Source organism: Bubalus kerabau, chromosome 22 (genome assembly GCF_029407905.1).
Source record: "Bubalus kerabau isolate K-KA32 ecotype Philippines breed swamp buffalo chromosome 22, PCC_UOA_SB_1v2, whole genome shotgun sequence".
Taxonomy (NCBI): Eukaryota; Metazoa; Chordata; class Mammalia; order Artiodactyla; family Bovidae; genus Bubalus; species Bubalus kerabau.
Genome location: NC_073645.1, coordinates 24474660 through 24488795, shown reverse-complemented (window position 1 = coordinate 24488795; position 14136 = coordinate 24474660). Strand labels below are relative to the sequence as shown.

Below are 14136 nucleotides of genomic sequence, written 5' to 3'. Positions count from 1 at the left end.
TGTGTATATAAAATGTATACAGTGCATGTAGACACACATATACACACATAACTACTACAAACATATTATATATATCATATATATACCACATATACATGTGCACCTTCACATACATATATAAACACAAATCCAAGCACCTTTTTACTCAAATTTTTCCAAATTAACTGTCTCAAGACCCTAGACTTGGTTTGGCTGCCGCAACCAGAAATAACCACCAGATGGCACTCTTTCACTACTTCCTGTACCCGTCGTCCCCCAACCCACGCCGGGTTGCCAGAGGTGTCGCCAGAGATGTCTCTCCAAGAGGCACAGAACTTGCCTAGCAGGTGTCCCCTACCTACCAAAGCCAAGGACTTGTCCTTGATCTCCAAGGTCTGCAGTCTGGGCCCTCTTTGAAATCAGATTCACCCTCTCGTGCCTCCAGGCTTCTATTCGAGAAGTGGATTCCCCCTTGGGGCTCCAGTTCTGCTCAGCCCTCGAGTACACACACACACACACACACACACACACACACACACGAGTTCACCAAAGAGCTAAGAGTTGGGCTTCACCTGGACTCCCTCTGTTTAGACCAGCTCGGCTCAAGGACACTTCCTTGAAGCCTTTGAGCTAACAACCAGCAACTGGTTTCAGTGGCTCTATTCCCCAAATGGTCTGAGGAGTGAGCCAGGGTCATTTGAACACGTGTAGCACCTACATACCTGTACACACAACTCCCTTCCACAGGTTACTCCCTCATCCTGCGTGGACGCCCAGCCCGGGTCAGCCGAAAGCCGGGAGCGGAGTAGCCAGGCCCTGAGACTTAGTATCCTCAGCGAGGGAGGGGCGGGTCTCCGTTTAACCCTTCCTGGTCTGGTCCAGTCTTGACTCCAGACCTCTGGTTGAGGGCTGGATAGAAGTGCATTCCACATCTTAGGCAAACTACTTAAAATCCCAGGAATGGGGGGAGGGGGGAGGAGGGGACAGAGCCTCTCCCGCCTCAGACCTAGACCACTGCGAGTCAGCTCTCCTGGAACCTCACATGTCGGGTGTGAGCAACCTAGGACGAAAGCCGTGAGAAAGGCTTGGAAACCCGTGGGGAAGCGAAGCAGGGGGTTCTGGCAGCAGCTCGGCTTCCCCTTCCTCCTCCCCCTTCCCTCTTCTCCCCCGGGAGCGCCGGGAAATTATTTATTAAAACGCCTCCCGCGCTCTCATTTATTTGCGGAGAATAATCCTTGGTGTTGCAGCGCGTTTATTAAACCTTTCCCGTCCCCGCATTACTTTAATAATAAATCGCATGTCACTTTCCAGCGACGTTATTAAAGCCGGTCCGCTGGAGCAGAGGCAGGGGAAGGGGGTTGGAGGGGGAGGGAGGAAGCAGGGGTTCCTCCTAGTCAAGGTTGTGGGGCCTGAACCTGCAGCGCCGGAGGGTAAAACTGAGGCTAGAAGGAGCCTGCACCTGAACATCCTGTAAAATCTGCAAAACTGATCGGGGAGTACAGGTTCTGGGACGCGTGTGACCCTCTAGGATCTAGTAGAGCCTCTGGTCTCCAAGCGGGCGCAGGATTGATGGGCCCGCCAGGGGGCGTCTTTGAGCCCAGCTGGCCCAGAGTCTTGGCGAAGAACAAGTCAGGGGCTGATTCCCAGGCGGATTCCGGGGACCCAGACTCCTGTCCCCTCTTCCAGCGCAGAGCAGACCTCCGTCTGGTCCAGACTCTTAATGGGCTGCTCCTCCCCGCAATCGCCGCCACACCGCTCACATCCCTATTCCTGATTTCGCTGTCAACTTAGAATTTGCCCCAAGTAATGAATTCAACCCGCTGGAGCAGTTGAGCACAGCTCCAGGCAACGCCGGACTCTAGCCAGGACTCGGCAATGAGGTTTCACAGGAGGTGCAGCCAAGCCCTTGGGTTGGGGTCTGGGCCACACCCCTCCCAAGAGGCCGGGCTCCCTGCGTTGGGCCTCAGAGGACAAGCTCAGACACCGAGCCAACCACGACTTCTCCTGTTGTGGCGCCAGGCTTCGGGCGGAGCCCAGGCGCGTAGGAGGCCCTTGACATCCACACACAGGGTCTTAGCTTCTAGAACTTAAGCTTTCATTTTCTCCTTCAAGCAGTCAATAAACACTGCGCCTCACCAGTGTCCCTGGGCTAGGTAAGGAGAAGGTGGAGAGAGCTTTCGGGAGCGAAAGAGTACGGCTCTGTGAGGGACCTCCAGAGAGAGGACATGCCAGTTAGGGCAGATGAGAAAACAGACTTTACATGACTTTATCTGAGTTCAGCTGGAAAATGGGCGGATTCATAGGGAAGTCTTAGGGTGCGGCTCATACATGTGACCAAACTTCTCCCCTCCTCCATCCAATTTATGCTTTCATACTCGGTCCTACCCACATAGATCTGGTTCCCCACACTGCCTGGGGAGGGGACAGAGGCGCAGGCAATCTGTCTCTAGATCAGCCCCAGTGGAGTGCAGACTGGGAGGATACCCTCCCTCCCAATCTGATGGCTCCAGCCTTCCTGCCTGTGTAGGAGGGTGAGGGGGTGTGCAGCTCAAGCTTCCTCTACATCTGGCAGGCACGTGCTTAGAGAGCAGGACCTACAACTTCTGGAAGCCAGATTCCTAGTACCCTGGAAGGCCTCCTAAAGAAATGTGGTCTCTGTGTGCAAATCTGCATGAACCATCTGTGTGGCTCAGTTTGTTTCATAAGTCTTTATTGTATGCCTACTGTGCCTAGTCCTGTGCTAGGCACTGTCCAGTACAAAGTGGTATAAGATATGGTGCTGCCCTCACGGAGTTTCTAGAATGACAGAAAAATTAGACATGACCAAATGCCCATCTTACTGCACTGAGCTAAATAAACTATGCTCTATCAGGCTCTCCTGGACAGCAGAGGGCAAACACCAAACACTTAGTAAGTGAACTGGGATTTATGAGAGGGAAATTTTCTAGAAGGTGAGTTTTGAGGAAGGGTAAACTGAGGTTAGGCAAAGATTGTGCTCTAGGAAAATAAGAGCAGGATCTATGCAGAAAAGCAGTCAGAAGACTGGTTGAGCAGTGTTGGAGGGAGGGCTGCTAAAAAGAAGTGGACGAGCCTGGTGTTTGCACGTCTTTGTCTCAGCTCTGCTCCTCCTCACCCACCCAGCCACCCACCCACCCACCTAGCCTACAGACCAGCAGGCAACTGTTACGGTCTGCCTAGTTGGTCCACACAAGAGGCTGTCCTGGCCAGAGTATCTCCTGCATGGGCCCCTTTGCATCCCACCTCTCCTAGTTTCTGGCTCTCTTCTTACCCTCCTCCAATTTTTGTCTCTCCTATCACCATCACATCTCTCCCACTAAAGGCATTAAATCCATCTGTGAAGGGGCCCTGCTCTGCCTTTCCAGATCTTTTCAAGAGCGGGAATGAAAACTACCCCCACTCACCCACCCCCACAGGCCACAGCTCTGCACCTAGTAGTAATCTTCACCCTCTTCACTCTCAGCCTCCTCCTCAGGAGCCAGGTGCAGGGATAAGAGCTGGGGGATGCCTGTGGAGTTCAGCTGGTCTGCAAACACATATAGACAAAGAGGGGAGAACAGGAAAGAAGTGCTGTCAGTGCCCACGAATCCCAGTCTGTGGGAAAGCCATGCTTGTGTGTGTACCCACATGCACATCACATCTGGACACACAGTCAAGGGCCTGAATCCACCACCTTCCCCCAGCCCCCAGAGCTCAGGGCTTTCCCTTACCTGGTGTGAGGACTGTCAGGCTAGCTGGGGCCTCAACCTGGCCTAGGGCATTGCGGGCCAGGCAGCGGTAGGTGCCCTCATCACTGGGACGCACAGCCTGGATCTGCAGCCAGCCCGTCACCTCAAACCTCTGCGGTCCACCCCTAAACTGGAGCCAGGAGGAGTCAGCAGTATTCTTCTAGGAGGACCCTGGGCTGCCCTGGGGAGGCCTCAGCTCCCTGCCCCTACCTGCACCGAGATGTGGGGGTCATCCCCTGGCAGCTGAATGTCCAAGCCGTCCTTTCTCCACTCTATGGAGGCCATGGGGTAGGCAAACACTTCACAGCCAAAGATCACATCCTGCCCTGTCACATTCCAAACATCATATGGGTGCAACAGGATCTGAGGTGCTGAAGGTAGAGATGGGAGGCCTGAGAATAGAATGGCACACACAGCCCAGCAAGGACCCCATATAACAAACATTTTGAATGTGTTTGTGAAGGAACACAATATATGCTGAGGTAAATACACATGTATAAACATGACAGGTACACACAGGTAATACATACAAATGTAGCTGCAGATACACACAAGGGTAGGAACGCAGAGGTGGAAATGCACAGGCAGACAGATTGCATGAACAAGCACAAAGACCCACAGCTCAGCTTGGCAGCCACAGTCTGTCCCTGATTGCTCCCCTGTCCTCATTCTGCCCTCCAGGCCCCTATCCTAATGTGTTCATAACCAACACCTCCCTCCCCCACATCCTGCCCTCTCCCTACCACGTGCCAGCTGCCAAAGGCCAGAGAAGCAGCCCTTTCCCCACCCCACCCTGGGGAGGTGGGGCAGCCACATGGCAAAGGCAAAGACACTGAAACCAATCTGGGCAGCAGGCAGAAAGCCTAGAGTTGTGGGGGGAAGCTCCTGCAGAGCGTTTGTTTTCCCAGCAGCCCCAGCCAAACCAGACCCCTCAAAGGGGCTCAGGAAGTGAAGGTTACTAAAGCAGCCAAAGAAAACTTGAGGCTTGAATGGCCCTCAGCCCCCTGGGATGGGGGAGGAGAAGCTGGGAGAGCCCCACTTCTACACTAATCCCTAAATGAGCGGTTCGGAGCCTCGGTTAAGTAAGCACTGGCTTTAGGAAGCTGCTCAAACGAAACTTGATTGCATCTCACAGGAACCCATCTCCCTGCCTGGATTCCGGAGGCCTGGTCAGTCTGAGAGTCTCCCTTCACTCTCTCAAAGTTGAGGCCAAGCGTTAACTATGTGCCTGCTTTCTCAGAGGGTTGGTCTCTGCCAGCCAGCTCTGGAGCTTGCACGCACCCCAGCGCACGCCGCTTGCTGACAAAGCTCCGGACCCCCAACTTCAGGCGGCGGCCTCCGCGGACCAACCCCGAGAGTAAACTCATAATGGACTCGAGGCCTCCCTGGCCTCATCTTTTTCACTCCGCTGGCCAGACATTCTCGCCGTCCGGGACCCGGGAGCAACGCCACGAGGAGCCCCAAGTGCCGGGGGTCGGGACCCTGAGCCGTGCGTACCCGATTCGCAGGGCCCAGGATGCGCTACGGTGAGGTTGGCGTCCGGCCGAGCACGGGCCACCTCCTGCAGGCGGCAAATCTGGGCGTAGGTGCGGCCGTCGGAACCGCAGAGCGGGCGCTGAGAGCGGCAGACACACAACGGCTCGGGCACCTCTCCGCGACTCAGGTCGCCACCTGCGTCCAACCGGCACTCAAGCTGCTCGCCGCAGCGCCCGTAGAAATGGGCGCTGGGGTCCAGGTCGCAGAGCTGGCCCTCGAGGTTGGCGCATTCCCAACAGCAGCCGCACGCGTCGCGCACCCGGCCGGCCAGGCAGCCCCGCGGCGCGGCGCACTCGTCTGGCCGGCAGGGAGCGCAGCCCTCGCCCTCCTCCAGCAGCCGCAGCCAGCCGCGCCGCAGGTAATCAGGACCCGGGGATGGCCGCGCGCCAGTCGGAGGCGGCGTCCGCACCACCAGCAGTAACAGCAGCAGCAGCAGGGGCAGCGCCAAGGCAGCGGCGGGCGGCTGTGGCATGATTAGCTGGAAGCCGAGAGCACTCGGGGCATCAGCGCGTGAGCGGCACCCTGCCGAGAAGGAAAGCCAGGTCAGGAAGGTCAGAAGCAACCTCCCTGTTCCTCTTACCAACTTGAACTCTAGCACTGCCCCCTCCCATGTTACCTCGGAATCAAGTAGACCCTGGACACGGAGGCAGAGTGACCCTAAAGGGGTCATCAGTTATGCTGGGTGGTAATTGATTGGGATGTTCTTGAGGGTTGGGGAGAGGTGAGAGGAGGGAATGGTAAAGCTCAAGCACACACAGGCATCACCACCACCACTCTGAAGCTTCCTGCCCCAGAGGTGGATGCGGATGGATGGTCCCAGAAGGAGTTGTTAACAAGGGTGGAAAGGAAGTAGGGCGGAGGGGTGTGTGTGTTGCGGGGGTTGGGGGGTGATGCCCTGGGGCCCAGAGCGGCTCACCTAGTGTCCGGGACTACGCCCCTCAGAGCAGCCGTGACTCCTGTCCAAAAACGCAGGCAGTGGAAAGGGCCCGTCAGCCACCTCTGCTCCGACTTGAGAATCTCTCTGACAGAGCCCACGGACTTGCACTCGGAGATCAGCTCCTCCGCCCCCTCTCCCCGCCCCCTAGACGTCGCACACCCCACCCCCTCCCCTTGTTCTGAAGCTGCCAATTTTATGCAGCCGCACGGGACCCTCCTGGGCCACTTCCCTTAGCCTGGGCCAAAGTCACAGAACAGAAGAGCAGTAACCGGACACCCAAGCTGGGAAAGGACTAGAGTTGGGGTGGGGTGGGCTGGGATGGGCGTAGGGACTAGGGGGTAGGATGGGAGAGGAAGGTAATTGAGAAGCTAGAGTTGGTTGAAAGGCTAGGCCCTGTAGCATCTGACTTTACAGTCCCATCCGCTAGAAGAGCTGCATAACGGCAAAGCAGTAGGAATTCTGGTGCCAAGTCGAGCCGCTCCTGCAGGGCAAAGCCAACTAACGTCTCCCCGCCGCCCAAGGGCGATTGCAGGCCTGTCCACTCCACTTTCCTACCAAGTCGCCAAGAGACTCGGCGCTTAATTCTGCCTCCTCACATCTGGCCGCCTCCTCCCTCCCCACATCCGGCAGGTGCTTCAACCCCAGGAGCCGGGTGATTTAGAAGTTCCAGCCGACTAGCGGCCGCAGGGAGAGGTGGGCGGGGCAACACCCCAATGGGCAGCGTTCCGGGTCGGAATTACAGGTTATGCTTGCGAGGCAGGCAGCGCCGGAGGCATTCGGTCTCGAGGCCGCCACTAGCGCCAACGTGGCACTTCGGGCTGGGGGCGGGGAAGAGAGCATTCCTGGAGGCCTGCCCGCGGTACCCGGGGTCTGCCAGACCCCGCCCCGGCCTGCCCCCAGCAGCCTACAGAAGCTGCGCGGCAGTACAGTTTGTAGGGTCGGAAACTGAGCTCTGCAGCCAGGGAGGGGACGTTATTCAGTCAGGCTCGGTCCAGAAGGAGCTGGCCCGAGATAGAGCGGCTTGGGCTGGCCTCTTCATCAACCCCGAGGTTGGGGGCCGGGCCTCCGCCTGGGCCTCTGGACGGCCCAGAGGAATAGGATCCGCATGCGCACCGAGGGCTCTAGAAGACGGGCTCTCGGAAGCGGTCTGTAACTCTCAACGCAGCCAAGCCCTTTCATTTAGGGAGTCCTTAGCGGCGTAGACGCCACTCCTGACTAGAGGGACTCTGATGAGGTGGGGGTAGGCAGACACACAGTCCTGCAGGTCTCAAATGCAGAAGGGGTCGCAAAGCAAACTTCACGCGAGGCCTCCTAACTGTCGCGAGAATCAAAACAGGAAGTCTAGGAATGCAGAACAGGAAAAGCCCGCGGGTTTTAAATCGGAAAAAGAATGGGCGGAGCCAGGTGTGGCTGCTACGGGTAATTCTTTGTCCTTGGGCCTGGGGGCAACTGAAGTGTTGATCTGGAGCAGAAGTGAACTGTAAGAGAACTGCGGGGAGCCCTGAAAAAAAGAAAGGGATGGGGAACTTGAAATTGCGGGGCTAACTATTGGAGCCACCTAAGGATAGGTCTCTGGTTCTGGTTTACAAAGTATCTTAGGGCGGAGATCGATGTCCTGGTTACAGAGCGCAAGCAATCTGGGATCTCTTAATGAATTGTTGTTGTTGTCTGGTCGTTAAGTCGTGTCCTACTCTTTTGCAAACCCATGAACTATAGCCCTCCAGGCTCCTTTGCCCATGGGATTTTCTAGGCAAGAATACGTGTGTGGATTACCATTTCCTTCTCCGGGGGATCTTCCGGACCCAGGAGTAGAAGCCGCGTCTTCTGTTTTGGCAGGCGGATTCTTTACGACTGAGCCACCTGGGAAGCCCCTGGCTTCTAAAACCAGGAGCCAATATTTAAATTAACAGACTCCACAGATCTAGAAACTTTACTTATCCCACCTTGTTCCCGGCTATTTACTTTCAGCCTTTGCTATGCTCTTAGCGTCTGGTATTAGGAATTGTGACTAACACAATTCTGACTAACTCATTCTGATCTTGGGAACCTAGCTCTTCTCCTGGCAGCACAATAAATTCTAGGTAAATATTTATGGATTAAACATAAATTTTTCCAGACTGTACAAGTCAAGTTTAACGTGAATTTTTCTGAGTCGCTGACGAAGGGTGGATCGACAGGGAAGGAGCGCCCTCTGGTGGTCTTGTGGTTGGTGACTAGAACATGACCGTGAATACAGTAGGCATCAAAAATGTTGATTCTACAGATCTGCTTCTATTTTTTTTTTTTAAGGTTATAAAGGGGACCTGATTTAAATCGGAAGAGGGGTCAAAGTGGACAACTTCATTATTTATTTTTTCTTTTTGGCCTCCATACCGCGCAGCCTGTGGGATCTTAGTTATGGGACCAGGTGACCAGGGATGGAACCCCGCCTCCTCCCCGCAAGCGCTGAGTCCTAACTACAGGACTACCAGGGAATTCCCAGGAGATCTGATTTTATTAAGTAGAGATTTGTTCCGGGAAAACTCCACATATTGTAAAAATGCTTTCAGAAGGACATTTTTTGCTTAAGACACAATTGGAAAGTTTAGATTCTTCCCCATTTCCTTATCATCTGACACTTTGTCCACTAAGGCTCCAAAACACATTCTGTAACATTTATTTGCATCATAAATAGTAAAGAAATAGCAAAAAAAAAAAAAATGTGCATACTCATACTTTGAAAATGTTGACTCAGTTTGACCAGACCATGCAAAACTGTTGAGTCACAGGAAAAGGATCCTTTTTTTTTTAACTGGAAGATAATTATTTTACAATATTGTGATGGTTTCTGCCATACATCAGCATAAATCAGCCACAGGCTTATCCTTAAACCTCCTCCTTAAACCTCCTTCCCCATCCCACCCCTCTAGGTTGTCACAGAGCTTTGGGTTCCCTGCATCATACAGCAAATTCCCACTGGCTGTGTATTTTACATATGATAGTGTATATGTTTCAATACTACTCTCTCAAGTCATCTCACTCTCTCCCTCCCCCACTGTGACCAAAAGTCTGTTCTTTATGTCTGCATCTCTTTTGCTGCCCTGCAAGTAGGATGATCAGTACCATCTCTCTAGATTCCATATATATGTGTTATTATGTGATGTTTGTCTTTCTGGAAGGATTGTTTTAATTCAGATGATGTGGCTACAGCAAAGGATGCTGGGTGACAGCATCCTTTTGCACCAGCATGAGGGGGACTAGTTCAGATGAGGAGGGTTAAGTTAAAATTTGTTGAAGAACAGATAATCCTGCTTCTTACCCCTCCTCACTTTTTCCTGTAGATGCTTGTACTAAAGAAGGAATGAGTTATAGAATATAGTGTGCTTTCCACTGTGAATCACAGCCTGGAGCTCACAGGTTATCATACCTTTCCTTTTTTCAGCCACTGACCCATGAGATAATTTTTAAATATAATAACAGTATGAAATGGGTCCTAGATAGATGGGCAACATAAGATGACACAAGGCATAAAGGATCAATGAGGTAAGAAATTTCTTGGTAAGAAATTACTTAGGAGGACTCACACATTCTAACCTGTCACTTCTTGAACCCTGTTTTGACATGACTGGTGATAATAACAGGGTTGCAACTTTGAGGAAAAAGCAGAAGTGAAAGAATTGGTCCAGACTGACCCATTAGAGATGGATACAGAGGAATTGTGCTTCCCATGAACATTAGAATCAGTTAAGTCAAAAAAGGCTCAGCGTAGATAATTAAGACAGAATACCTTGTAGCTAGCTGGGCCTTCCCAGGTGGCACCTAGTGGTAAAGAACCTGCCTGCTAATGCAGGAGATATAGAGACACGGGTTCAATCCCTGGGTGGGGAAGATTCCTTGGAGGAGGGCATGGCAGCTCACCTCAGTATTCTTGCCTGGAGAACTCTTGGACAGAGGAGACTGGTGGGCTACAGCTCATAGGGTCGCAAAGAGTCAGACATGACTGAAGTGACTTAGCATGCATGCATGCACCTGGTAGCTACCTACTATGACAAATAGGTGAACTCAGTCAAAATAAAAAGTATGTGTAGGAAAATAGGGTTAAGTGACAAGGAGAAGTGTATGAATACTAATTTCAGCTGTGTAAATATTTATTACACATATCATCAACAAACACCCTAAGAGAATTTAGAATGAGGCATATGGTTGAGTGTAATGCTTATAATCCTTTATTTTGTAAAATTATTTTTTATAATAAAGTAGAAGCTGTTTTTATAGGTAAATTAGGATGGTGAGATAAATGTAAAATGTTGGGATAACCAGGTGAGAAGGTAGATATTATAAGTTAGCTGCAAAAAATGGTACCAAATGAAAGCTGCTATCCAGCAGACTAGCTCTCTGTAAAACAGAAGCATTAAGGCAACTTGAATGAGCTTTAAGACATGCAGAAAGAAATCAGGTGAAAATTTTCTTCAGTTTACTTTTCTTATGTCAGGGGAGGCAACTCCTCCTCCAGGCTCCCATTTTCCATGCACCTTTGAGATGGAAATCATAGTTCCATCTAACCTAATAACTTGGCCACATTTTTGTATTAGTAAACTTAGAAAAAATGTTAAAATCATTGAATCTTTCTACATTTCTGTTCACTTTGTTTTTAACCTTTTATTTCATTTCAAAGTATAACAGACAAGAGGAAAAGTGCACAAAGTATAGAGTTCAGTTAATTAATACAAAATGAACACTCACGTGATCATCTTCCAGGTCAAGAAATACAACATGGTTTACACCCCCAGAAGCTCCCGTCATGACTAGTCCCCCCTTTTCCTCCTAGATAACCACTTCTAAACTCTGTGTTTCAATTTTGCCTGGTTTTGACTTTTATATAAACCAGGACACGCCTAGGAATAGAATTGCTGCTGCATGTGATACGCTTGCATTCAACACTAGTTACCACCAAATTGTTTTTCCAAAATTTCTTCCCATTGTGCCACATCCTTGCCAACACTTGGTATCATCAGTCTTTTTCATCTTAGCCATTAAATACATTAGAGATTATGATTCTAAGATGACCAGTTCCACAAGGATTTCCTCCCCTTTATTTTGAAAAATGTTTAGACTTGCATAGAAATTACAAAAATAGCACAGAAGGTTCCAATGTACTTTTCACTCACCCTGTCCCAATGATAAATCTTATATGACCATGATATAACTATCAGAACCAGGACATTGATATTGCTACAATATTATAAACTATGGGCCTTAATTCACATTTTACCTGTTTTTACATACATGTATGTGTGTGTATATAATTGAAAATTTAAGGTGAGTTAATGGGTCTTGAAAGGACCCTGATGCTGGGAAAGATGGAGGGCAGGAGGAGAAACGGACGACAGAGGATGAGATGGTTGGATGGCGTCACCGACTCAATGGACATGGGTTTGGGTGGACTCTGGAAGTTGGTAATGGACAGGGAGGCCTGGTGTGCTGTGGTTCATGGGGTCACAAAGAGTTGGACATGACTGAGTGACTGAACTGAACTGAATGGGTCTTCGGACGGAGGAGCCTGGTGGGCTGCAATCCATGGGGTTGCTAAGAGTCCGACACGACTGAGCGACTTCACTTTCACTTTTCACTTTCAGGCACTGGAGAAGGAAATGGCAACCCACTCCAGTGTTCGTGCCTGGAGAATCCCAGGGACAGAGGAGCCTAGTGGGCTGCCGTCTATGGGGTCACACAGACTCAGACACGACTGAAGCGACTTAGCAGCAGCAGCAGCAATGGGTCTTCTGGTGTTTGAGAGGTAAAGTTCATGCTAAGGGAAAAGCCAGTAAAATCTGCAATACTAGACAAAATGTCCTTTAATATATAAGTTGCTTTTCCATTACCCAGAGTCATTGGAGGGAAGGGAGGCTAATTGTCAGGAAAGCTAGATACTCTCACACATTCACACTCCACATCTACCTGCTGGGATGAGTCCCAGGTACACTAACTGAAGACTACATGTTGTTATGGCACACTCAGAACGGAAGATCTGGTGATAATAAATGATGTCCTCCAAAGCAGCAGGCTCTTCAGTCCCGCCTGACTTTTTACTTGATGATTTTGTGTGAGGCCAGTGAGATACCTTCCTGCTAACACCTCTACAGTGATTCCTCATTTCTTCCACCTTTATTTTATATAACACCCAAATGATTACCAAACTATCTCTGGCGCAGACCTTTATACTAAAAGTCATACCAGTATATCCAAACTGATGAATCTATTTCTCATATTTTCTTCCAAGCAGCCAAGGAAGAAGGCCATAAGCAGCTCCAGCCTACATTATACTTACGGCCCCCAGAAAAAGCATTAGTACATCAAATTGCTCTAATACTTTGGCCACCTGATGTGAAGAGCTGACTCATCAGAAAAGGCCCTGGTGCTGGGAAAGATTGAAGGCAGGAGGAGAAGGGGATGACAGGACGAGATGGTCGGATAGCATCACAGACTCAGTGGACATGAGTTTGAGCAAGCTCCGGGAAATGGTGAAGGACAGGGAAGCCTGGTGTGCTGAGGTCCATGGGGTCACAAAGAGTCAGACACAACTGAGAGACTGAACGACAACAACAACATCAAATTGCAGGGAGCTATGTTGTTGACTCTGCTGGGGTGATGTGCTCAAAAGGAATTAGTCACATGGCCGAGGCCTGACCAGCCTGGAGCTTGTCTCCTCTGCATCAGATGCAGTCGATGCCCAACTCATTTACCATCGACCATCCCAAAGATTTCCTGCAGATGGTTCCTGTACCGTCTCATGGGTCTCTCTACCTGTTGAGTCTTCTGGCCCTTAGACAGCTCAGCTAGCAGGGCAGGCTAAAAATGCCAGGGTTAACTCAGGAGCAAGCTGTAGCCAGTGAAGCAAGAGTTGGAGGATAAATACCCCTGCTTCCTTTCCTTTCAGTGGATAATTCTGTGCTGTATTCTGTCCAGGCTTGTAGAAGAGTTCTCCCTCACTGATGCACCCTTTATTTGCTTTCCCTCACTTCTCTCACTTCCTCTTTCCCTCACTGTTCTCATGGATAACCTCCCAAACAGTCCTTATGTCAGATTCTGCTTTCTGGGGAACCAAAATTAAGATAAGTTCTGTAGAGGGAGGAGGCCAACTGAACAGTCCCATCAAGACCATATCGACCAGGAAAAGTTCTTGGACCCCAAACTACATTTGTTAGTGGCAATAGCCTTGCTTACGTCCCACTTTCAACCTTTACTCTTAAGACAAAATAGAGCTTAGCATTGGCTTCTGTGGCAAGTTAGACAATAGGTTAATATCCAAGATTTTCCTGAGCTGGTTGTTTCCCTGAAGCCAAGGAAGAAGCTGAGAAATGTACGCTAGAACCAAGGAAAAACTGGTGGGAGGCTTTTTCACAGGCTGATGGAAAATGGAGAGGACCTAACAGTAAGCCAGGAACTACTTGGCTTTTAGGTAACCAAATCACAGAGAATCCTAGACTCAGAGAGCATCACAATATGATATATATAATGCTGAGCAGAGAACAATTGCCACCTCTGTTCAGTGTGGACAATTTGGTACTAACAGAACAAACGTGTTAGAACATGGGCTAGAAAGAAGAAACATGAGGGTCAGCATAAACCTTACAGCATGTTCATGGGTCCATAAACCTTACATGTCAGTGTGAAACAGCCTTACAAATCCCCAATTCCTTCGTGTATTTTCCACCGTTTTCCCCAGGAATAAAATACAGGAAGAGAAGCACCTAAAGATGACAATCAGGCAAACTCTGCCTCACAAACCTCCTGCTGGCTCTGTCCCCTAACTGGGGGACACCTCAGGGAGAATGTGTTGAGTAGATTCACACTGAAGTTGAACTCAAGAATTATGTAGAAATAAGGCGCTTTAAATTAAGGAATTGAGATCTTTGGGCCCCTGGGACTTGATTTGCTGCCACACTGCCCTCTACAACA

At 50.3% G+C, this 14136-nt stretch overlaps 1 protein-coding gene across 2 annotated transcripts; it reads right to left on the bottom strand.

Annotated features, from left to right (window-relative positions):
* Positions 1–1302: 1302 nt before the first annotated feature.
* KAZALD1 (Kazal type serine peptidase inhibitor domain 1) lies at positions 1303–6299 on the bottom strand. Of its 2 annotated transcripts, none has more exons than XM_055560183.1 (6): positions 6178–6299; positions 5223–5783; positions 3936–4096; positions 3708–3855; positions 3402–3523; positions 1303–2775 (listed from the first exon to the last, which is right to left on the bottom strand). In XM_055560183.1, the coding sequence occupies exons 2-5, from the start codon at positions 5731–5733 to the stop codon at positions 3429–3431; spliced, it is 915 nt and encodes a 304-aa protein (XP_055416158.1). In that variant the 5' UTR covers positions 5734–5783; positions 6178–6299; the 3' UTR covers positions 1303–2775; positions 3402–3428. The 2 variants fall into 2 exon arrangements, with proteins under 2 accessions (XP_055416158.1, XP_055416159.1); XM_055560184.1 differs by having other exon boundaries at positions 3429–3523.
* Between the last annotated feature and the right edge of the window lie 7837 nt (positions 6300–14136).